At 39.3% G+C, this 25,547-nt stretch overlaps 1 protein-coding gene across 27 annotated transcripts in view; it reads left to right on the forward strand.

Annotated features, from left to right (window-relative positions):
• Positions 1-25,547, forward strand: part of ank2b (ankyrin 2b, neuronal) — a 157,841-nt gene that overhangs the window by 102,327 nt on the left and 29,967 nt on the right. For 12 of the 27 annotated variants that reach the window (XM_046380268.1, XM_046380270.1, XM_046380264.1 and 9 more), the window contains 27 exons: positions 1,204-1,302; positions 1,762-1,959; positions 2,159-2,257; positions 3,372-3,470; positions 4,016-4,114; positions 4,253-4,450; positions 6,268-6,366; positions 6,773-6,871; positions 7,493-7,690; positions 8,040-8,138; positions 8,275-8,373; positions 8,930-9,028; positions 9,121-9,219; positions 9,783-9,855; positions 10,547-10,600; positions 12,339-12,480; positions 13,008-13,016; positions 13,579-13,666; positions 14,845-14,936; positions 16,340-16,378; positions 18,419-18,643; positions 19,954-20,052; positions 21,492-21,646; positions 21,765-21,976; positions 22,537-22,741; positions 22,826-22,922; positions 23,016-23,244. In XM_046380268.1, coding sequence (XP_046236224.1) covers positions 1,204-1,302; positions 1,762-1,959; positions 2,159-2,257; positions 3,372-3,470; positions 4,016-4,114; positions 4,253-4,450; positions 6,268-6,366; positions 6,773-6,871; positions 7,493-7,690; positions 8,040-8,138; positions 8,275-8,373; positions 8,930-9,028; positions 9,121-9,219; positions 9,783-9,855; positions 10,547-10,600; positions 12,339-12,480; positions 13,008-13,016; positions 13,579-13,666; positions 14,845-14,936; positions 16,340-16,378; positions 18,419-18,643; positions 19,954-20,052; positions 21,492-21,646; positions 21,765-21,976; positions 22,537-22,741; positions 22,826-22,922; positions 23,016-23,244 — 3,303 coding nt within the window. The remainder of the gene's footprint in view (positions 1-1,203; positions 1,303-1,761; positions 1,960-2,158; positions 2,258-3,371; positions 3,471-4,015; positions 4,115-4,252; positions 4,451-6,267; positions 6,367-6,772; positions 6,872-7,492; positions 7,691-8,039; positions 8,139-8,274; positions 8,374-8,929; positions 9,029-9,120; positions 9,220-9,782; positions 9,856-10,546; positions 10,601-12,338; positions 12,481-13,007; positions 13,017-13,578; positions 13,667-14,844; positions 14,937-16,339; positions 16,379-18,418; positions 18,644-19,953; positions 20,053-21,491; positions 21,647-21,764; positions 21,977-22,536; positions 22,742-22,825; positions 22,923-23,015; positions 23,245-25,547) is intronic. The other 15 variants (XM_046380281.1, XM_046380282.1, XM_046380283.1 and 12 more) reach the window with 9 other exon arrangements.

Consider the following 25,547-nt stretch of genomic DNA (forward strand, 5'->3'; position numbering starts at 1 on the left):
AATCATGAGATGTGATTTGAGTTAAGTACAATAAATACTTCATATCTGTGTGAACTTTTCACACTTTTTTTTGTGTTATGCCGAGGCAAAACATACCGTCTGTTACATGTGTCGGCATGAAGCTGAGCTAGCAAAAAAAAATAACAGCTCATTATTATTATCTCCACTAGAGACAACAGATGTGTTTATGAGCTTAATGCTGTTGAGCTCAGCTGCACCTCAGTGGGTCAGTGGGTTAAATTCAGTATCACACTGGATGGACATCCTAACCTCTATCTGGTGTTGATCTTAGCAGGACATTCACATCATTAACCATATTTGACTGTAACAATATGAACATCCTGTTTGGTCTGGTCACTGGCAACGTTTAGAACATAACCTGGCTATATTAAGGCACACGAGGAGGTCTTTTTAAGGTTAACCCAGTGACCTCTACAGAGAGTGGTTTTCTTTTCAAAATGAAATGAAATAAATATAACTATGAAATAAACCCAATGAATTAATAAACACATTCATTTACTTCAAAATGATGTTCTTGGTAAGATTACATTTAGTTATTTCATGGTACTTTTATTTCAATTCAGTTTTCAGTTCAGTTTATTTATATAGCGCCAATTCACAACAAAAATCTCATGATACTTTCCAATTAGAGCAGGTCTAGACCAAACTCTTTAATTAAACTGTAATACAGAGAACCCAACATTCCCCCTTGAGCAAGCACTTAGCGACAGTGGCGAGGAAAAACTGCCTTTTAGAAGGCAGAAACCTCAGGGCAGACCCCGGCTCAAGATGGGCAGCCATCTTTCAGCCTTGACCAGTTGGGTTGAGAGAGAGAGTAGTTAGGCCTTATAGTTAAGGCCAGCCCTAACCATAAGCTTTATCAAAGAGGAAAATTTTAAGTCTACTCTTAAGTGTAGAGAGGGTGTCTGCCTCCTGGACCAAAACCGTAAGATGGTTCCACAGTAGAGGAGCTTGATAACTAAACAAACTAAAAAACTAAACTAGCCACATTAATTTTTTTCAGGGCACATTGTCTTTATTTATTTTTTGGGTTTATTTGATTGCCATATCTATTTATTTCATTTTGAATAAAACGACTGTCCATAGACCTCAACTAACCAGATTGACTTGTTAAAAAGAAAAAGACTTCTGTATGTGAGCAATAATCTCAGAAAAGTGAAATCATTGTTATTTGTTCTGTAGGATGGTCTGACTCCTCTTCACTGTGCTGCTCGAAGTGGGCATGGTACATCTGTGGAGCTGCTGCTGGAGAGAGGAGCACCCTTACTGGCCAGAACCAAGGTGTGCCACAAGGCTAATGTTAAATACCCACTGTATCACAATATTTTATCAATATTCTCATTTGATCATTGAAATAAAAACTGTTAAAAGCTACAGTAACTACAGGACCTGACTGACACATTTAACATGTTAACAAGCAGCCCCTTTACAATGTTAGCATTCATTTGAAGACTTGTTTGTCTCAGTCTCTGTTTTGTTCCACCAAACCTTGACAAAAATATATGACTTTTTAGCTGCTAAATGTTATCAGCTAATTGCTAATTAGGTGTTTGATGCTCATATGAAAAAGGGGTACTCTTGCACTCTTAAACTGATTTTTCTTTTATCAGAAGATTTTCTCAGTAGTCATGGTTTCATGTATACCCAAGACGATGATCTAAGCAGCAGAGTAGTATAGTACTAGCCAAATAGTCAATCAGCATCTCCGTTAAACTAAACTTTCTCTCTTTCACATTTTAGAATGGGCTGTCTCCTCTTCACATGGCGGCACAAGGCGACCATGTTGAGTGTGTCAAACACCTTCTGCAGTACAAGGCTCCTGTTGATGATGTCACTTTGGACTTCCTAACAGCGTTACACGTGGCAGCTCACTGCGGTCACTACAGAGTCACCAAACTGCTGCTGGACAAAAGGGCCAACCCCAATGCCAGGGCACTGGTATGGTACAAAGATACTATGTAACTTTAGTAATTCTTCTGTGGGAATTCGACCAGTCATAAGATACAAGTCAAAAGGATAATTTAGTCAAGCTATACATATAGATTCAGAGGGATCAGATGACTAAGGTGAATATTTAGTCATGTTAAATATTGTTTAGCTTCACTCTTTACTTTGTATGTGATGGTTTTCCCAACAGAATGGCTTCACTCCACTGCACATAGCCTGTAAGAAGAACCGAGTGAAAGTGATGGAGCTGCTGGTCAAATATGGAGCCTCGATCCAGGCCATTACAGAGGTTGGTCACACACCTGAGTGTAGTAGAAATCAGCACAAATGCTTCTTTGAACCTACCATCTGTCACATGGCAACTGACAGTCATACCAAAAGAAGTTCCAGATAGCAGGAGTTTAAGGATTAGTTTAGGTTTAACAGTGTTAACTTTTGCCAAAAATTGACATGAATTCTAAGAACAATAAATTAAATTAACATGAAAGCAAACAAATATGTACTGTATTATATAGTATTATATTATTATATTATATATAGTATTTAATACTTGCCTTTTTGTCAATAAGCTTCCAAAACTTACTGCTGAACTTGCCCAAAGCTAAGATTAGCAGATGAACTTATACTGATTGCTATGTTTCTCTTGCTGAACAGCAGCCACTGTGGCCACAAGTCACATTTAGGGGATATTGATAAATGTTATGAGTTGATAAAAGTAAGATTTGCATCCCTTTAGCAAACTGACTCAGAACTTTGGTTTACCACCACAGTTTCTATTTAATGTAAGCTAAGGTCAGCAGCATTAGCCACCATAAGCTATTAGACCAAATAAGGCTGCAGCAGCAAAACACCTGGATGCATTGAATTGGGCAAGACTGAATATTATCACAAATGAGTTCAACTTTGGACTTTTCACTAAGTAGAAGAATGTGTTGCTTTATACTACAAGCATAAGTTTGACAGTATTTTTGTGTTAGCTGACGTGTTTTTCTAGTTTGAAAATTAGGAATCTGTGCTTTTGTCCAGTTAGGTTCTTAAGAAAGATTGTTGTTTCAATAGAATTAAAGGAGAAATCAGCTATTGTAGAGCCTGTTCATAATGACATAATGCATCAAGATGTTTTATCAATGCACAATACTTAAGGCAATAATACGATAACTGTAGATCTTAACAAGATACAGACTTGGAAAGTAGTAGATAAAATCCTTTTAATGCAAAAAATAAATAGAAGAGTGAAAAAACCTATAAATTTGTAAATTAACATCTAAAAAATGTAATAAGTAACTATTGATTAGTCAGACAATGCTAGAATTTTCCACATGAGATCTTCTTGAGTAACAGATCTATGTTGACTTGACTGACATTTCATCTTATTCCTCTTTCACTTACCTTCCTGTATCCAGTCCGGTTTGACCCCTATTCACGTAGCAGCATTCATGGGTCACCTGAACATCGTTCTGCTGCTTCTGCAGAACGGAGCCTCACCCGATGTCAGCAATATTGTGAGTAATGAGAAACAAGCCAATCAAAACGAGGGGAGTGACGGAGTGGGCAATAACGCATCTTCTTGTAATATAGTTATTTTTCTGTGAGAAAAGTGCTAAAATAAATCCGCTAGATCTGCTCCTAAAAGGGGATAAGACATGTTCCCTGCTTGAAACAATAAAAAAAAGGTGGAATTAGCACATAAAAATTCTTTAAAAGGATAAAAAGTTTTCCTTCTACCTCCTTAAAAATCCCAAAATATGTGAATATGCACATTCGTTTTCATTTCACAAGTTTAACTCTGGGGCATAAGATGTCTCCTACTTCACTGGAAAGTCCATTCTCAGTGAATGTGTACTGGCAGTTTCGAACTTCCACATCACACTCGTGTATGCTGAATTAAAGTCAGATTTTCAGTGAGCACAGAGAAAATGTACAATTTGAGCAGTGAATGTGAAAACAGCCTTATAGTGTCAGATTCTGGGGAGGGCTTTCGTATTTCGGTTAATTACGTGCGTGTTGACTCTGCTGATCCATATGCTGCTGTATGTTATATGTACAGCGTGGAGAAACAGCATTACACATGGCAGCCAGGGCAGGACAGGTGGAGGTGGTCAGATGTCTGCTGAGGAATGGAGCAATAGTGGACGCCAATGCACGGGTGAGCCTGCTGTCGTCTTTACTGATATACCAGTTAGCACTTTCTACTGTAGCATTCTGTCACCATGCAGGATAAGCTACCTTAAAATAATCATAATAATAAGTTTTTCTTTTTCTTTTTCCAATGGGTCATCTTCAGGAGGATCAGACTCCCCTTCACATTGCATCCCGTCTGGGAAAAACAGAGATTGTACAGCTGCTGCTGCAGCACATGGCCCATCCTGATGCTGCCACAACCAATGGCTACACCCCCCTTCACATCTCTGCCAGGGAGGGGCAGGTGGAGACAGCCTCGGTCCTGCTAGAGGCCGGAGCTTCACACTCCCTAGCTACCAAGGTGGGTCTTTGAATACCAACACTTCTAAAGGTATACTAGTCCCGTTTTCCTCTCCGTCTCCAGTCTTCATGATAAACGAGGCTGTTTTATCGTTCATGAAGTCATGCTTTTCGTAATCTGCAGAATGTATTATTTCCTCTTTCTGGTTTTGCATAGTCTTGCTTTGACCAAAAAATCAATTTTGAACTCAAATTGAGGACTTTTGAGAACACATGAAGAAGTAGCTGATTATTAGCCTTTAGTTAAACTTGTTAGCCTACTGAACAGTTTTACTTTCCACACATAGGGGCCATTTAACGTCAGCATCTGCCAAAAACATTAATTTTTGCGCCACGTTTTTCTGGGGCAGATGAGATGGCAAATATTGCTCTGGAAACATCTGGTTACTGAAGCAGTAACAAATACTGCAGATATGAGTAGGAAAAATGATGTGATATGTATATTATAAAAACAACAGAAAAATCCAGTCTGTTAAAAATACAACTAATGCACAAATCCACTGAAAAATTTTAACAGATTAGCAGGTTGGAGCCAAACAGACAGATGAAATAACTGCAGAACTGTAAGTGCAACTGTTGTTTAAGTGATGATCCCATCGTGCCCCTTCCTGTAGCCTCAGATAAAGAGGTCACACTATTACTGTATGTGCAGGGCTGTTTGACCCACTTTTGTTGAATGATTGATGTGGCTATAAAGCTGCCGCTTTCCTCTATTGTTGTTGTTGTTGTTGTTGTTGTGCATGAAGCCTGAATGCAAGCAAGTGATTTATTATAATCACTGTGTTTACCAAAGGACACTGCACAGTCAAAATGTTCATTATGAATCCAGACTAGGATAGATTAGTCTCAGTTCATTCAGACACTAGTAGGGGTGGGGTAAAGCACTCTGTATTTGTCAAGGTTCAGTGGCTTTTCCTCTCTCACACTCTTGAGACACACTGTCCTTTCTGAGGAGGAAGGATGTGGCTGTCGCTATGGAAAGAAAATTAGGGAAGGTTGTCGTCATGCAAGTTTGACACCCTCTGTACACCGTGGCATGTTCATAATGGTCGTCATTATGAGTATTTGCTTAGAGTTGTGTTTTTCTCTTCCATTGTCTTCTTTCCTTCTTTTATTTTATTCTCTGTCCAATCACTTCCTGCATCAAATATAATCCAGGGTTTGACAAACAAAGAATCTCTCAATGGGCAGGGCTGGGTCATAAACACACTGGTCGTGAGGTTTCTGTCAACTCCAGTATAGTTCTGTATTCCAAATAGTTGAAATAATGCTCCCTCTGCTGGTTGTAATGTGAAGGTTAAAAGACTCTAATTAGTGCTTGTGGTGTAAGGTTAAGTAGAATTGCATCAATGTGTTGTACCAGCAAAGCTGGGACTTGATTGTTTTCAATTACAAGTTAATGAAGACAAATTATGAGACTATAAGCAGGTTTTCATGATGAACACAGTGATGATGCGTATGGATATGTGTGAATCTAAGTTTCAAAACAAAATGTCAAGGGCAGCATCTGTCCATGGTTTTTAATACAACTTGTAATGCAATAAATATTTTAGTACCATTGCTATTTTGTGTGGGAAAATAAACTCAGTTATATTTATTTTTTAATGAATTGCACATTGAAATGTCTCAATTTGGTCTGAAAAATGGCTTGCTTGTGTCTTACAGTATTTATATGATACAAATATTTATGTAGTGAAAGGTCTTGGCCGTTGTTGCCGTTATTGATAAGGTCTGACGTTAGCTAACTTCTAAATATTGTAAATTTTCTGTCTTCAAATGCACTTCTGAATATAACGTCCAGGTTGTTTCTCTCCACAGAAAGGTTTTACTCCCCTGCATGTGGCTGCCAAGTATGGAAGCCTAGATGTAGCCAAACTCCTGCTACAGCGTGGTGCTCCACCTGATTCTGCTGGGAAGGTGATTATCCCAAATTTATTTATTTATTTTTATTTTATTTATTTATTTATTTTTATGTAATATTTTTGAGGAGCCCTTTCCCTGGGTGTGACGTTTTTAAATCTACAGTGTGTTGCTGTTATTCTGAGGTTAAGTTGACTATAAGAGAAAAAATCAGCCATTCCTTCATTTGGATTAACTATGATTACTAACTATGATTATTCCAAAAAACATGACACAGATAACAGATAACACTGAGATTCCTTTTTTTCTTTGAATATGTTCGTCACCAAGTCAGTGAGCCCTACAGCTTTTGCTATTTAACATAACTCTTATTGATCCAAACCTGCAGTCTTATCCCCTGTAACACCTCTTATTAACTCAGCGTGTACTGCCGTTTAATCCACTCACTGTACATCTCTTACAGAATGGCCTCACCCCGCTTCATGTTGCAGCACATTATGATAACCAGAAGGTGGCGCTCCTACTTTTGGACAAAGGAGCGTCCCCCCACACGATGGCTAAAGTGAGAGTCCACAGTAAAAAGCTGTCCTGCTGTGCTGGGTATAGTGGGAGTGCTGAGTGGAAAGTTAATTATCTAATATAAGATGTTATGAGGAGTAATTTACTCACAGTAATTTCTTTAAACAGCTGACCACTATAGTCTTTACTCAAACCGGAGAAAATAGTATTTTGGTGCAGCAGGACAGTGACAAAATGTGTTTTTAATCATTTTTGAAAGACAATGGGGCTCAGTGACTGAATGAATGAATAAAATATATCAGACCTTGTGTACAACCACAATACCTGTTAGTAGGATCCATTTAAAGTTGGTTTGGCTTTCCTCATTGTGGCTTTTGTTGACAATAAAAATAAGTTTTATCCTGTGATACTACACATAGTAATTTGTGTGTGTGTGTCCTACTACATGCTGGAAAACACACTCATCTTATTCAGCATAAAAAAAAACCATTTGGTGCTTATAAGATTATTTTAAAACAATGTTGGATAAACAGGTCTGTTCATGTTAGTTCTTAAAGAAAAGAAAAATGGTATATGAGGTTTTTATCTGGAAAGTTAACGACAAACAGTCTCTGTCACCACTCAGTAGTAACACCAGTGTGTCTCCTCTGTCCCCATGAATCAGAATGGCTACACTCCTCTCCACATTGCGGCTAAGAAGAACCAAACAGAAATTGCTACAGTGCTGCTGCAGTATGGAGCCGAGACAAACATTCTGACCAAGCAGAGTGTCACTCCCCTCCATCTGGCCTCCCAGGAGGGTCACGCAGACATGGCTGCCCTGCTTATAAGCAAGGGAGCCCAGATCAACGTCCAAACTAAGGTAATGTACGAACCTGGGTTGGATTTGAGTAGTAGTAGTTTTTATCCTTGCTACGGTTAAGTAAAGCCATGCTATTTTTGAATACTTTTCAATCATTGGAAAAATCATAGAGCCTAAGGGGCAGACTATACTCTCACTCTTTGTACTTGCTACCATCTAAATAACTTAAATCACAGAATTAATCAGGTAATTAAACATTAACAAACCATGATGTTTTTAGTGACTAATCTATCTTCTTCATTATATCAAATTAGCTAAATGAGGCAATTTGAAAAGAAAGAATGGACAGATTATGATCTGATTTTTGCTACTGTGAATATAGTAACTGTTCAGTGTGTTCCTCATGCAGAGTGGTCTGACTGCCCTCCATCTGGCAGCCCAGGAGGATAAAGTGGCTGTTGCCAAGATACTAGCCAAAAACGGAGCCAACCTTGACCAGCAGACCAAAGTATGAACAATCCTACCTTTTCCTGCTAATCTTAATGCATATTTATTCAAAACCATCTCCCATTCTGCTGAAATCATCATTTTAACATTAGTATTTTTTGTTCGAGAACTGTAACAGATTTGTTGTTGTTTCGCAGTTGGGTTATACTCCGCTGATTGTAGCATGTCACTATGGTAATGCCAAGATGGTCAACTTCCTGATTCAGAATGGAGCCAGTGTCAATGCCAATACCAAGGTACTGAAACTAAAGTAAACGTTTGTGAGGCCCTACATGTACCACTTATTACATGTTTTCATGTCGCAATTTCATCTCAACATTATTTTAAAATCAAATTATTTTGTTTGGATAAGGAGCGTTCTCATTATTACGCAGTACCATTTTGAGTACTTGGCGAGTTTGTCCTCATAACTGTGGCCAAGTGTTTGCTCATGGTGGAGTGTGGGGTGTCCCCCTATTAAAGGCCAAATTAAAGAGAATGTGCTAGAACTGCTCTATTTGGAAAGTCTCACTAAAATGAGAAACATTTCTAATTATAAGAAAATATTTTTTATTTTAATTGAAGTTGCTTCATGTGTTAGAGAAACAACTTTAGAAAAATGTTATTGTTATAATGAAAAATCTATATTTTTGTCAACAATACACTGCTGTTTATCAGTGACCAGCATCACAGTTATCAGTTGTCTGAATGTTAAGGATCTATTAAAATCAAATTAAACACTAAATAATCAATTCATTTAATGCTTTTAATTTTACTTTTTCACTTTTATCTACTGTGTTCTTTCCTTCCCAGAATGGATACACGCCCCTTCACCAGGCAGCCCAGCAAGGAAACACACACATCATTAACATACTGCTGCAAAACGGTGCCAAGCCCAACGCTATCACTGTAGTATGTAAACAGACACCAGATTGAAATCTCACGCAAACATACGTACCCACACAGACAGACACTCTTCTCATACAATATGCTTTCTTGTCCAGAATGGTAACACTGCTCTGGGTATTGCTCGAAGGCTGGGATACATTTCAGTGGTGGACACGCTGAGGGTCGTCACTGAGGAGATCATTACCACCACAACAGTAAGTCACACACCTAAAACATTTAAGTAACATCAAAGTCAGTTTCCTTGAGCCAAATTTTGAATTTGTAGAAATGTTCGACTTTGGGAAAGATTTGGCCTTTTGTATCAAACCTCCAGTGGAGGCACTGATGGTCCTGCATATTCCTGGGTCACATCTGTCTGCCAGATACATGTCTTTGGATTTATTATTCACTTCTATTTTCATATAACTAGAAACTCATATTTGAAGTTCCTTAAGTCATAGTCAAGTCAAGTGTCAGCTTGAATTTTCTTCCTTTTGGACTTGCTGTTTTTAGTATTTTGGTCCATTTTAGAAAAGCCTTTCAACATGAAAAAACGTAATTCAACACCAACACTAAGTAAAGCTTCCAAACTGACAATACCGTTGAACCAAAACCTCTCTTAAACCTTTATATAAGACATAACCTTCATGAAGGTAGTATTTGTTGCATTGCCATTCCTTTATGTGACATTGGTTTCAGGCAGGTTTACCTCATAAACAGGAAGCAAAGTGTGGTGTGAACTGAGTCTAACTGGGTCTGTTTCCTCACGTGCTGCCAGACGGTGACAGAGAAACACAAGCTGAATGTGCCAGAGACCATGACTGAAGTGCTGGATGTCTCGGATGAAGAGGGTGAGTCATGTTGTACACTAAAGCCTGTCAACATTAACCCACAATGAAGACTTCAGATGGGAAGAACTCTCTCAGTGGTATTCTAATATGTGTGTCCAGCCGCTGCGAATAATTATGATCAACTGTCCCACCTTACCGTTTTGAATTTATCCCAATTAAGCTTTCTGAACTGAACAACATAAGTTTTCCTCCTGACAGCAGATTGTGAATATTTCCATTACTGCTAGTATGGAACTTTTACAAATCCATAAAATCACCAGTGAAATCTGCCTCATTCTGCCTTAAAGCTGCACTAATCAATAATTTTAGATTAACAATGACCATGTGAAATGACAAACAGAGCATTATCAGCCGGACTCTGCTCTTCCCCTCAGCTCTACAAAGCTTTTTATCCTTGTTTAGTTCATTGTTTTAGTTTAAGTCTGTGCATATTTCCCTGCCACAGCAGCAGCTGTCATCAGCCATAGCACTCCGATATACCTACTGTACAGTATACTAATGTGCCACTGCTGAATTGCTGCTATCACCATTGTTATTGGACTTCAGAAACCAACATTAGTTTCAGGCCTCTTTTCATTTGAGCCCAGATTGTGTTGGATGTTTCTGTCTTGCATTTAAAGAGAGTTCAGAGGTCTTTTATGGCATTAGTAGATTGTAGGAGGTAGTGAGTGACTGTACTGTCAACCCACAGCATTAAGATCCACTGATGATGATGTTATGTCAGATGACTCCATGGATGTGGAAGGTATTTAGCATATTCCTTTGTGTGAAGACTTGCTGTGCTGATTCCAGTGGTGGAATATTTTCTATGCATGCAGAATGAGTCTGTAGCAACTGCTTGTTTGGTTAAGTTCTAAAATACTAACTGTGATATGATATTAGAGAACACAGTAAAGCAGAGAAAATGATTGAAGTTGGATAAAGCCAAAATGATTTCCCTCATGACAACCTTATTCGAAAATTCAGTTTGGCTCAAAGCATCAATCAATACGATTTCTAATGTATATTTAAAGGAATAGTTTTGGCAAACTAAGAGTCAGCTGAGATAGGCTCCAGTCCCCCACATCCCTGACAGATAGGTGGTATAGAAAATGGATGGAAAGATGAATCAGACAAAGCATTTTTTTTTAAAAAAAAGGGAATATTCCAAAAAATATTTACTCAAAAATGCCAATAAAGCCATAGCTAGCCCCTCCAGCATGAAGAAGAACTTATCAAAAATAGATTTACTTTATGTTAGAGTTGGGACATCTAAATGTCTGTTGTTATGAAGCCTAATTTCTGTTTGAATTTCTCTTCTTTCAATGCACAGAGAGTGTAAGTGTAGATGTGCCTCACAAGCTCCACCAGCCAGAATATCCATCCATCCAACCATTTCTATTTCTATATGGGGAGCTGGAGCCTATCCCAGCTGACTACGGGCGAGAGGCAGGGTACACCCTGGACTGGTCACCAGTCAATCGCAGGGCTGACACACAAAGACAGACAACCACACATGCACACACTTACACCTTGGGGCAATTTAGAGTAGCCAGTTAACCTAATGTGCATGTTTTTGGTATTGTGGGAGGAAGCCGGAGTACCTGGAGAAAACCCATGCAGGCACACGGAGAACATGCAAACTCCCCACAGAAGGGCCCAGACTGGGATTCGGACCTGAAACCCTCTTGCTGGCCCAGATTAATCAGTCAATAGTAATGCTACCCCCTGCTTTACAAGCTTAGACACTGTGGCACAGATAACACATCCATAGAAAATGCTGCCATAAGATCTGTTTGGTGTGAGTCAACAGAGGTGAAAACAGACAGAAAATGTTGCTAACAGTTTGCACAGTCTAGAACTGATATGTGCTAATAGAATAGATTATTATAACCCAGTAACATTATTTCAGGAAGAAAAAAATAAATGGTAAGTATGCTAACAGTATGCAGCTGCTGAGCTTGCCATCGTCAAGCCTGACCAATAAAACAGCCAAGTGGATATTTTGGCCCATAGCAGATAATGTATGTCAGCCAATGAATAACAAGAAGCTGAAGTACAGAAATGTTTTGAAAGTGAGTGAAACCATTCTACAATTTGTTCACCAGACAAGACAAGATAATCCTTTGGCTGGATGTTCTGCCCAGCCCACGTCTTTGGTCACAACTGTTACTGAACAAATTAAACAGAATATTATTAAAAATGGTTATCTGTGTAACGGATTCCATTAAGAAATTAATATTAGCCAGGTTTTTTTAAATTCCTAAATATCAGTATCAATATCAGCCTCAAAAATTGGTCACCAGCCACATTACTGAAGGTGACCTGATTTAAATGTGTCGAATGAATTATGCCTCATTATTAAAACGTCTAAATTGACAGGCCAAAGATAAAAACACACTCACGTCAGGCACGCCAGATGTCAAAAACTAAATTTGGAATATTCATTTAATCAGTTTGTTTTCTTTCTATTCATGAGTTCACTTTCTCTCTGGTCCTCCAAGGTGATGACACGATGACAGGTGACGGAGGGGAGTATCTGAGGGCTGAGGACCTCAGGGAGCTGGGAGATGACTCCTTACCAGGACAGTATCTGGATGGAATGAACTACCTTCGTTTCAACCTGGAAGCGGGATGTACCGACAGGTACTTCACACCCTTTCACATTTTTAACAAATACACAACTAGAACAATTTTATTAGTGTGGTAAAACCTTTTTTCTATAGTTAGAAAACTCTGGCATGGCTTGCATCAGACCCAAATGTTTGTGCCCATCTGCTTCATGCACAAACAAATGCTCATCCGCTCCATGGAGCAAACAGTCCTCTGTGCTCCATACACACTTTCAAAGCAAGTAAATAGAGCTGTTGTTTTCCCATTTTTACATACAAACCTTTTTATAGAATCTAAAGCCCAGTTATGTTTCAGTGTTGATCTGGTTCCTTCTTGACCCTGTTCCTGTGTGATGATGCGTGATGTGATGATGTTTTCTGTACAACGTTGTTCTAAATTCTTTCACTGTGCGTATATCTGTATGTACTGTATAAACTCAACAACTAATCACCTGTGTTTATATATTTGGTTATATATATATTGTGTATGTGTGTGTGTCTTTTATAACCTCTTCTGCTCATACTTCATCATTGGTCTCCCTTTTCATGCTTCCATGGTAGAATGCAAAGGTATGTACTGACACTGGGCACATTTCTGTCCTTTTAAATCTTCAACATGCTGAATAACTAGGTTCATGATCTGGGTATTGAACTTTTTTCGACAGATATTTGATTATCCCAATTTTTTTCTTCCAGCATCATCATCAGCAGTTCGAAACAGTTTGTCCAATACTTTAATTTATGCAATTTATGCAAATACCTGCTAAACTGATGACATTCCCATCAACCTCAGCACCACTTTGTGCCAAGTGCTAATTTGCAAATGTTAGCCCACTAACATACTTAGCAAAAATAGCAACCATTTCAAACATTATACCTGCTTAACTTCTGTTTGTTAACGCTGTGAGTGAGAGTCAGTTAGAAGTTTTGTTTGAGCATGATACAGTATGGTGTGTGGCAGAAATAAACACCTGCTGGTGCAGCTGTAGCTTCTTAGTCTTGTTCATTAGCTTTATATTATGGACACATTATTTTCCTGTTAGAGTAGTTAACTTGTGTGAGACTTTTCTGTTAATCTTGACATCTGTGATGTTGCACATGCTAAGAACACCTTTCTTCTCCTCCGCTCCAGTTCCGACAGGTCCTTCACACCTACCCACCGTAGCTACTACTCCCCTAAACATGAAGGCCTGATGGATGATATGCTCAGCAGTCACCAGGTACAGTACATAGTCAACATATTCGCAGATGACATACACCTCTAGCTTTCGTTGTCACTGTGGCACATATGATATGATGCTGTTTTTGTCAGTGGTAGAACGTACTTCACTCAAATAATGTACTTGCAGCAATTTGATGTAGTTGTACTTCACTATATTCATTTGACAGCTAGACTTAGCAGTTCCCCTCAGGAAGGAAGGAAGGTCTTGATTAAGAATCCATTAGGTTTAGCTTCACTTTGACAATATTCTTCTGCCTACATGTATTACACACACATGCATCACACACAATGGTCCTTGCCCGTTGTTAGCTGGGAAAGGCTCCAGCCCCCTCCACAACCCTGCACAGGTAAAGCAGTATACAAAATGGATGGATGGATGGACATTTACAGTGCATCCGCAAAGTATTCACACCACTTCGCTTTTTCCACATTTTGTTATGTTACAGTCTCATTCCAAAATGGATTAAATTCATTTTTTCCCTCAAAATTCTACAGAAAATACCCCATAATGACAAAGTGAAACAAGTTTGCTTAAATATTTCCAGGGATTATGGAGGCTACTGTGCTCTTTGGGACCTTTAATGCGGCAGAAATCTTTCTGTACCCTTCCCCAGATCTGTGCCTCGACACAATCCTGTCTCAGAGGTCTACAGACAATTCCTTTGACTTCATGGCTTGGTTTGTGCTCTGACATGCACTGTCAACTGTGAGGGCTTATATAGACAGGTGTGTGCCTTTCCAAATCATGCACAGTCAACTGAATTTACCACAGGTGGACTCAACTCAAGCTGTAGAAACCTCTGAAGGATGATCAATGGGAACAGGAGGCACCTGAGCTCAATTTTGAGTGTCATGGCTAAGGGTGTGAATACTTATGTACTGTCATTTTTAATACATTTGCAAAAAAATTCAATTAAACTTGTTTCACTTTGTCATTATGAGGTATTTTTTATTTGTAGAATTTTTAGAATTTTGAGGGAGGAATTTAATTACTTCTACTATGACCTAATACCTAGTACCTATTTTCCCCTCAGGGATGAATAAAGTAATCTTTATTCATCCCTGAGGGGAAGTAATCAAAGGAAATTATAAAGTATTATCCTCAGGTTAGTATTGCTGCAATCAATAATTTCTGGTAGGTATATGTCTAATAAGAGGTTCTTTTTTTGATTCTAGGTTTCGTCACTTGCCAGGGATTCATACCGTCTGAGTTGGGGCACAGAGAACCTGGACAACGTGGCTTTGTCCTCCAGCCCCATTCACTCTGGGTATGTACTGTCAGACTCCAGGAAATTATTATTATTCACAAGGACAAGGAACAAAACAAAAAAAATGTTACATTCCTACATACATTACATTCTTTGAAGTACTTTACTGCATTTTATTATAGTATTTCTTAATTAGTGGATTAACTTTCATTTAAAAGAAATGTTTAAATTATCTGTTTTGTCCCCAGTGCTTGCGGTGCAGTACTTTCCCTCACTTGGCCATTGTTGCTGAAAATATGTTGTCCTTCTGTATGTTATTTTCTAGGGCTATGCAGTTAATTGAAGTATAATCAGAATCACAATATAGCCAAGTGCAATATCCAAATCACAGCAGCTGCAGTTTTTTAGATAAACATACCACTACATGAAGCACTGAGGGTTGCTGCTGAGATGTTCTGACCTACTGTTGTAATTAGTCTCTTATCCTCCCTAGATCCTCAAGTTGTCCTAGACAGCAAAACAATGAATCATTATGTGATAATTCCAAAGAAGCATAATAAAATCTATATGTGAAATATATAAATATATACAGTATATGTTCTTCTTTCATGTAATTTCCATTACCTGAAAATTATGGACTGAATCACATTTGATGTCACACCTCAACTTTGGGTAGACAATTAGCAGTTGATTTCTGTTGTGCTTATATTCTGCAAAGTGTTACTTTGCTGGCATCTGTGATAAATCTACATGGCATTTCACCGCCGGTCAGACTTAATTTGGGTAAACCTAAGCTCTCATTTTTTTAGTCTGTGGCCCAGTAGGTAAATTAGTTCTAAAACCTAACGTAGTTAAAGTGTTGTTGTTATATGGAAGCAGTGAATAAGTATTTTTGATGAATGAGATCTATACACTTGATAAAAAAGAAAATTAAACTGTATTTAACCTACACAACACAGGGGTTTTCAAATTTTCACAGGGTTAACAAACATAGTGCTGCTGTTCTTTGCAGCACATTATAAGTAATTAGAGGAAAAGACCATTTATTTTCTTGCTATAATGGGTAGACTATTTTGTTATCAAGATAACAGAGCTTGTTTGCTCAAAATAATTACTTTGACATTTTGTCATTTGAGATGACATTAAACGAGCATTAAACAAATAATTGCAAACATGGCCATTCTCAGCTTTGATACATGTGGAAGTGTAACGTACTATGAATACAGATTTAAACCACCACTATTTTCCGACAGACAATATTTAAATTTAAGTTATCGTGTCAGCACTTGCTGAAGGTGTTACATTGTGAAAATGTATGTAACTGTTCTGTGTCTTTCACAACAAGTAGCCTCTTTTCCAGTCTCAAGTCTGCACTGTTTTCTCCCTCTCTTGGTTCCTCTTTTTCTGAATTCTTTCTGCTTGACTTTTGATACCTCTCTCTCTGACGTGGTTGTCGTCTTTAGCCATTCCTCTCCGTGCCATGATCATGGAGACCACAGCAGGTGACCTTCTGAACCTTGGTTAAATCATTCTCCTCATTGTCATCGCACTCTTCCTCACTTCTCAGTGTGCTCTCCTGGTGGAGAGGTGTATGTGTCACTGTCCTCAACAGGCATTGCCTTAGATATTTTTCTCTTTGGGTTTTGCAGTGTGTCATATCATTTTAATCTGACTTAAATTGTCAGAGTATTACACCTAGTTTGAAATTCCGAGTCACTGATGTCTCCACAGATCATGTGAACCAGTAAGTTAAGGAAAACAAACCTAAATAAATTGTGGATTTTTTGGCAAAAAGAGGCGGTGAAAGTTGAGGACATGTTTGCTCTTTCATACAATGTCTTGTGAATTGTGCTTTTTCACTAACATACCCACCAATGTTTCATGTTAGCCTGAAGAATATTCTGGCATAAAACAAATACTGTTAAAAATATGAATATATATGTATATATATAATAAGCATTATTGGATACAATTTCCTTATCATATTGAATTACCGGTAAATGAATGAGGCATGTTTGTAGCAATGGAGGTCAGCAGTCTTTGTCTTCTAACAATGTGCTCGTCTGAATTCAGTAGCACAGGGTCATATGTCTCAATGTTATGTCAATGTATATGTGTGTTTTAAAAACTGTTGTTAGCTTAAGATCACATTACAGCTGGGTATGTTGTCAAATTGTAATGCCACCTCATCGCACTCATACTCCCCCTCACTGAGATGTGTGACCCATGTATGCATGGTATTTTCCACTTTGGATAGTTGTGAAATCAAATACGGTAGTCTATGCCTATGAAGTAAAAAAAAAAAATAATGCAAAGTTATGTAAGATTTATGGAGCCACTGATTACTGTGAGTATTCAGTATTGAAAGATAAATAGATAGATATATAGATAGATACTTTATTGATCCTGAAGGAAATTCAAATAGACACCAAATCATCTAAATGGTCCCAGTAGGTCAGTGTAAGTAGTACGAAGACTGAATCTGAGGACAACAATGTCCACATTTTGGCCAGGGAAGACAGATGGTTTGAGAGAGGGGTAAAGGAAGCCATCTTCATCAACCTGGAAAAGCCATCATTCAACAGAGAAGGTTGTCTAAGACACAACCTGTCACCACCACTTATAAGGCCCTCTTAGGAATAATACCCAAAAGATTCACTTCTCACCTGATCCCACCAGGTTCACACATCAAAGACCCATCAGAGCACCCTCACGACCGTTAACACTTCCCCAGGTGACCCTAACGGCCCACTCAATAGGAGGGACCTGAGGCACCTTTGTTCCCACACCCACAGTATATATATTCCAGTACTCCCCACCATCAGTTAGAACTGATTTCTGTCCAGTTGCCTAACGGAACTATTCAGCCTTGACCATGACCTGGATGACTAAGAATCTCCATAGAAACATCTTTGCTCTGCTCTCAGTGGTATTGTTGTTACAGTCTCAAGATAGTTATTGCTGTTTAACTGACATTGACGGGTCAGTTTACTTACTTTATGACTGGTTTGTAATGGTACCACTGTAACTTTACATTTCCACCTTTACTGTTACACTCTGCAATTGCCACTACTGGTAGATTATGTCGATTTGCTACAATTATACATAAAATAAATGTGAATATAAATGAATTTCTCCAGATGTGGACATGGAAGTGGATATGGCTAGGTCCGTCTGCTGTAAATGAATTTTAAAAAGTTAAAAGTTTATAGTTTTCAACCACATTGTTTTCAACTGATCCATTTTAAGACTTTAATTTTAAACAAAGAGAAGTCTTCACTCAACTGTTATTTATAGTATTTATAGCCAAAAGCTGCAGAACAGGAGAGTGACTGTGAGAGAATTTTCAAGCTCAGCCTTCTAGTATAAAACATGTAAATCTTTCAACTCAACAACTCTACACCACCACATTGGCAGTATGAGTGCTAGCATTAGCACTTGGACAAACAGTCAAGTACATCTGATTTCTATATTCTCAACCCTTAATGGGGTTAATGATTAATGTCTTTAACATTTGGAATTTATCTCCTGTATCTGGTTAGCTTCCTGGTCAGCTTCATGGTGGATGCCAGGGGCGGAGCAATGCGTGGTTGTCGGCACAACGGCCTACGCATCATCATCCCGCCCAGGAAGTGCAGCGCTCCCACACGGGTAACGTGCCGGCTAGTGAAAAGACACCGTCTGGCCACCATGCCTCCAATGGTTGAGGGCGAGGGCCTCGCCAGCAGGCTCATTGAGGTGGGACCCTCTGGAGCCCAGTTCCTTGGGTAAGATGATAGAATGAATGAATGCTTTTGAGGTTATTAGATGCACAGGATTAAGAAGGAAGGTAAATAGAAAAGTTGCAGAAAGTACAGACAACAGCAGATAAATGCATTGATACTACATGAAGATGTAATATCAGTTAATGGGTTGTGATAGGTAGGTGTTGTTACTTGCACTCAGTGTTTTTAAGCAGGTCTAATAACCTCTGAAATTAAATGGGAAATTAGAATTTAGGAGAGGTCTTGCGTTTGCTTTATGGCTACTGACAATGATTTCTATCCCTTTTAATGAGAAGCTGACAACTTGTTGCCCCTTCCTTTCAGGTTAATTTATCCTCTGCCTCTGCCTTACTAAAACTTTTTCTGTATTTGCTCTTGCTTTCTCCCAGCCCCAGGGATTTGTTAATCTTTGCTCTTCAGCATGCCATGTTTTTCTTTTTTTTCATAACAGCTGCAGTCTAACTCTTTTAACCTTACCCCTAACCCTTGACAAAGAAACCCTTTCTTATTAACTTCACATGCAGTATATTGCACCATGATTGGTTTGATATGTGGCCTCCTTCTGCCTTCTACTGTTAATACCTGAGTCAGAATAGAGTGAAAACATTCATACTAGAGTTTTATACTAAAATGAGTTTGCCAGGATACATTACATATAGTTAAGTTTTCTATCCAGTTATCCATGACATAATGGATGTTCTTCCTGATCAAAGCCACAGAAATATCATAGTTCTCATTGTTGTATTTAAATGAGTATTTAACTCAGTAAAACCTGTCTCACTCTAACTTACCGTCACTTTTTTACATTTTGTTATCATGAAATGCTTGTTTATTGCAAGTTGGTATGACATAATTGTTGTGGTTTTTATATAAAGCAGTCCTTTATTTTATTTTTTTCAAAATCATAGGCTTGTCACTTATTCGGGCCAAAGCAACAGCCAGTCACATCCAGCCTCTACCCTGTTTGTCTTGATTGACAAAGACTTCAGGCAGAATCAAAATGTGGCTTCATGAAATATTGGAAAAAATAGCACTGTGAAATATAAACAAATTTCAGAAAACTGTCATTTTGAAATAAAAACTCCTAGAAGTGAATGAAACGTATGCAGGACATATATTCCATCATATCATTATCATTTTCCTAGTTTATAATTAATTTATTTAATTTTGAACCCCAAAATTACCACAGTTTTAACAATCCCACTCATCTGTTTCAAATCACTCCCCAAGTTTCCTATTTTGCACCCAACCAAAACATTGTGTGTGCTCTTTCTTCCTCACTGCTGCGAATGGATGCTTGGTTGATCACACAGTAAACTCCACCTCCCCAGTGCTCCTCCACCTCTTAATGAGGGCGAGAGTTTGGTTAGCAGAATCCTCCAGCTTGGCCCGCCGGGGACAAAATTCCTTGGGTAGGGTGGACTAAAATCAGTGGTTTTGCATATGAAACAATCCATGGATGCCAGACTCATTATTTTCCTTTCCAAACCTTCCATTTGATGTTATTTTGTCCGTAGATTATTTTCCTGTCATGCTTGTGCTTGTGTCTCGTAACCCACTTCATCTGGTACTTATGACCCTCTAGACTTCACATTGTTGTGGCATGAGTTACTGTTTCTTCCATTCTTTAATCCCTCCTTTTCTGCTTAGCCTTTCCCATTTCTGTGTTTGTTTCTGTGCTTCCTATTTTCTTAATAAATGTGTGTTCTACATTTTTTTTCTTCACTTTTTGTGAAATTTAAATGGTTTCATGGCCTGTGTGTAGCATGGGAACTAGGTGAAATTTGACTATATGGTGTGGCTCGTGGTTAGCTCTTTTTTTCAGTTTTTTTTTTTTTGGTTTGTTTTTGTTTTTTCCTTTTATGGTAGTGTAGCTAAGCGTAATTTTATTACTTTTAGCTTATAACATGGAAATTTAAATGTACAATACACATACTATTACAAACATTTGATACAAATTTAACTTACAAGCTAGTTATGATTCTTAAACATGTTGAGCACTTTGCTGTTTGTTTGTTTGTTTGTTTGTTTACCATTTTGAGTCAAAATTCAATAATATAGTGGTGAATTCCTATCTTATCTTAAGTAAGGACACAGTCCCATTATATTTTCTAGATATTGAAGTTTCACCTTTTCAGCCACCACCTGACCAAAGTGTTTTAAAATAGCATATTTGAAAATGTAAAATGTAAATGTAACATACTATCATGTACTGTCAGGCCAAAGAACCCAGTAAATATCACATGAAAATATCTGTAATATCTGAGATTGTCCCATGTTGGATTGTCTTTGTGGCATGCGTCTTGCTTTTAGATATGTGTTGTAGCTAGCTTGTTATAATTATATACAAAAGGTAAGTATTAAGGTGACAGTACAATACTAAAATCTTAAGGGGGATAATTCATCCCCTGTGGTATACAGTGGTGTACAGTATAATAATAGTTGCTAATAGTGTTCATAGCCAAACAAACAAGCATTTTGCACCTGTGGTAAACAAGGCAAGCTGCTCGGTTTTAGGGATGAGTAAAATTAGCAGTGTTAACTATGTTTTTAATTACAAATTCACCTAGATTGTGCTGATGAAGCACAGGGAAAGTTAAGTAATGCTGAAGTCAGACCAGAATAGTCAATAAACAGTCTACATGTCTTTTCAGCCGTTAACTTGGTTGTGTGCAGTCTTTGGAGGACAGACTTTTAGCTCCAACCAGTTGGTTATAAAACTTCTACTACTTGCACAAAATGGCAGGAGGAGAAGGTGAAAAAGAGAAGCACGCCCAGTTATACGCATACTGTTAGCATCCATGACACTCTGTGCTCACTTACTCACACTACCTCACTTTTACCACTCCAGTCCTGTGATTGTGGAGATCCCACACTTTGCTGCTCTACGCGGGAAAGAGAGGGAGCTGGTGATCCTGAGGAGTGAGACCGGAGAGAGCTGGAAGGAGCATCACTGTGAACACACTCAAGAAGAACTCAATCAGATACTCAACGGCATGGATGAGGGTCAGTCTCTAATGGTGTGCCAGTTGACTGCGCAGTGAGATGAGGAAAGCAGACCTAAAAAGTCTAAATTTATTCCTATAATCTCACATTAATGTTCCTTTCTGTTCCAATCATGCAGAACTGGACACACCAGAGGAGCTGGAGAGGAAGCGCATTTGTCGTATCATCACAAGAGATTTCCCCCAATACTTTGCAGTGGTGTCGCGCATCAAGCAAGACAGTAATCTGATTGGTCCTGAAGGAGGCATCCTGAGCAGCACTGTTGTGCCCCAAGTGCAGGCAGTCTTTCCTGAGGGGGCCCTCACCAAGAGGATCAGGGTTGGGCTACAGGTGACTGACAAAAGCCGCAGTATAGTGTATAGTCAGTCTTTGATATATGCATTCACCTGTTTTGTATTTGTTTGTATGCTGAGGCTGACTCTGGTGAGATTTTTTTAAAACAGAAGTTGGAAGTCAAAGCTTGGTTTTTCTAACCATACCAGCAGGTAAGGTGGATTTCTGTGTGGAAAACAGGGTACAAATTTGACTCTGTTGTGGGTCAATAACAAGGATTCACCATAATTACAGTTAAGCCTTTGAGGAATATGAACATCTGTTCTGAAACAAGCTGACAGGTGACAGTGTCGTAGAGGAGGCACAGTGTTGGCTGATAGGTTTCTTTGCAGTTGACATACTATCTAACCATACTTTATGTGCTTTTTTGCGTGTGGAAACTCATTTTGGAGATGAAGGACTGGATCCATTAGAAAGTTATTCTATACTGTTCTGCTAAAAGACTTTTGGGTAATTCCATAGCATGTTCATGAAAGCACCCCTTCCCAGACAGACAATGACCGTATAATAGGATTTATTTAAAGTAATGTTGTTGCATTCACTGATTACTTTCCCAGGCCCAGCCAATTAATGTGGATGTAGTAAGGAAGATCCTGGGCAACAAGGCCACCTTCAGTCCCATCGTCACTCTGGAGCCCCGCAGGAGGAAGTTCCATAAACCTATCACCATGACCATTCCTGTCCCCAAGACCAACTCCGACACCGTCCTTAATGGATTTGGAGGGGACACCCCCACCTTACGATTGCTTTGTAGTATCACTGGTAAGAGAGCACACACAAATCTGTGAATAGATCAACCAGACACATGCTCACATTCTAATATGTCAATCTTGTGTTTGTGTCCAGGAGGAACCACACCAGCACAGTGGGAGGACATAACAGGAACAACTCCGTTAACATTTATCAATGACTGTGTCTCCTTCACCACAAATGTATCAGCCAGGTAACACAAAAAATTGTTATTGTACTAAAACTTAACGAAATCCAAAAAATACCCATCCTCACTGGTTCTTTCTAATCCTCTTCTGCTGTTTAGATTTTGGCTGATAGACTGTCGACAAGTCCAGGAATCTGTCAACTTTTCCACTCAGGTGTACCGAGAGATGATCTGTGTCCCTTACATGGCCAAATTTGTCATCTTTGCCAAGACCCATGATCCCATTGAGGCCCGACTGCGCTGCTTCTGCATGACGGATGACAAGATTGACAAAACCCTAGAGCAGCAGGAGAACTTCACCGAGGTGGCTCGCAGCCGAGATGTAGAGGTGAGGAAGGAGACCAGAGGAGAAATTTTTCATCAACTGATGCTATAATAGATGTCCAAAGGAGACGGCCAGGCCAAAATGGCTTCATGAAAAACAACTTGGTGTAAAACTGATTGTTGTGATAATGTGTGGATGAAACTGCCTTCGCTTTAAGACTCTACCAACTGCATTTGGTTCAAGCCAAATTAAAAGTGAGATTGTGTTCTGGCTTAACCCTGAAAACAAAGAACTGCAGTCATATAAACATGGGGATATGAAAACATTAACACATAAGATCTGATTTTGAGATCTTCAATTGGAATAAACATGACTGGACACAATATGCACGGGGGTGCAGTAGTTAGCACTGAGGGTTTCAGTTTCGAATCCCGGTCTGGGCCCTTCTATGTGGAGTTTGCATGTTCTCCCTTTGCATGTTTCTCCAGGTACCCCGGCTTCCTCCCACAATCCCAAAAACAAGCACATTAGGTTACTTGGCTACTCTACATTGCCCCTAGGTGTGAGTGTGTGGTTGTGTGTCTTTGTGTCAGCCCTGCGATTGACTGCCGCCCAGTCCAGGGTGAACCCCGCCTCTCGCCCATAGTCTGCTGGGATAGGCTCCAGCTCCCCCGCTACCCTGACAAATAAGCGGTATAGAAAATGAATGAATGAATGAATGACTGGACACAGCTTGTGACTCATTTGTCTTGATGTCAAAGATTGAAACTCTTTATTAGACCAGACTGTTCTATAGACTGGAGGTCCACTTGGAGAAGCACCAAATGCAACTGTGTTTTTGCTTTTTGTTTTTTGGCATGGAAAGCTTTGAGACATAAAACACTAAAAAGTTTGACAAGTTGCCTTCTTTGCTGGTTTTTACCAGCACACTGATCAATGTACAACCTCCACAATGTTAGTTGTGATAGTGAGTTAGCTGTCCCAGTTGAAGTTGACTGCATGTCCTAGTGGGGCCCTAGGTGGAGAGACTGAAGGAATACCACACGTTAGAGAGGGCATCATCAATCAACCTGCTGCTCCTACTTTCCCTGTTTACATCCCAGCCTGCCCTTTATGCATAACTTATGTATAACTCTATGGGATTTTGGGTGGATAACTGTACTAATGGGAGCACAGAGAGGCATGTAGGACTGCAACTCTGCCTTCTCGTCTCAGCTTTGTGTTGTCATGGATTTGGTTTAATAAGAAACTCATTTGGATTTCTAGATATGAGAGCTGCTCCATCCAAAGTGGGATGAATGCTGCCTCTCCTAATGAGACCAGGTCTTCCCCTGAAGGTCTGCCAATTATCTACAAAGCCCACATCATTTGCTGGACACCACCTTGACAGCCAGCGATTGAATGATGACATGCGGCTAAACATGTCATCTGTGGTCAGATTGGGTAGGGGTCCAGAGAAAACTACGGAGTCCCACATAGTCTTTGCAAATGTACACACCGATTCAACACTAATTTTAGTGACCTCCGACTGGTGCAGCTGTGTGTCATTACCGCCGTCATGTATTACTTTTTTACGCTATTTACGTTTATCCTTAGCCAGCAGTTTTAGATATGATTCAACGTCGCTCAGATGTGTAGCTGAGTGGGGAGAATCTGTTGGAAACGTGAACAGGTAGGAGGTGAACCGTGGGCTTGTGCTTAAGACTATGCTTCCGGTCCGATCGGTCCACATCGCCTACTGAGGGCTGACTAACCCCAGCAGCTTAAGACTGTTTCCATGGTGCAGAGCTGCGTTTCTAATTCACAAACCCTTGCCTTCAGCGCTGCAAAGAAAGGCAGAGGAATAACTAAATGTGTGACACACTAAACAGGAGATTGAGAGGGAGACAGAGAAGCTTACAGTAACTGCCTTGACTGGACAAACATTTCCTCAGAAATGTTCATTCTCTTCCTCCTCATCATTGCCAGGTTTGTGCTGCCTGGGGTGTTTACTTAGCAGTTCATCTCCAAGGGCCCTCTTCCTGATGTATTCCTGGATCTTTGTTTCGGAGTGCAGTTGGCTTCTTTAGCCAGTAGGTGTGGATCATGTCAGGGCCTGGCGCTGTCCAGCTCTTACCTCATACCTGGCACTCTTTGTTGGATGTCTGCCATTGTGATGGTTACTGGGTCTTGTTCTGGGAGATTGCTGTAGTCTGCTCTTAGATCCACAAGCCTCTGAACATTGATGTTATGTGATGCCTCCCTCTCCCATATGTTCCTCCAGAACTGTTCAGTCTCAGCCCTTGGTGGATCTATTGTCATTCTTGGCCAGGTTTCCTTTTAAAAAGAGCCATATAGGGTTAAATAAGACTAAAAAATAATAAATA

Source organism: Scatophagus argus, chromosome 23 (assembly GCF_020382885.2).
Source record: "Scatophagus argus isolate fScaArg1 chromosome 23, fScaArg1.pri, whole genome shotgun sequence".
Classification (NCBI taxonomy): Eukaryota; Metazoa; Chordata; class Actinopteri; family Scatophagidae; genus Scatophagus; species Scatophagus argus.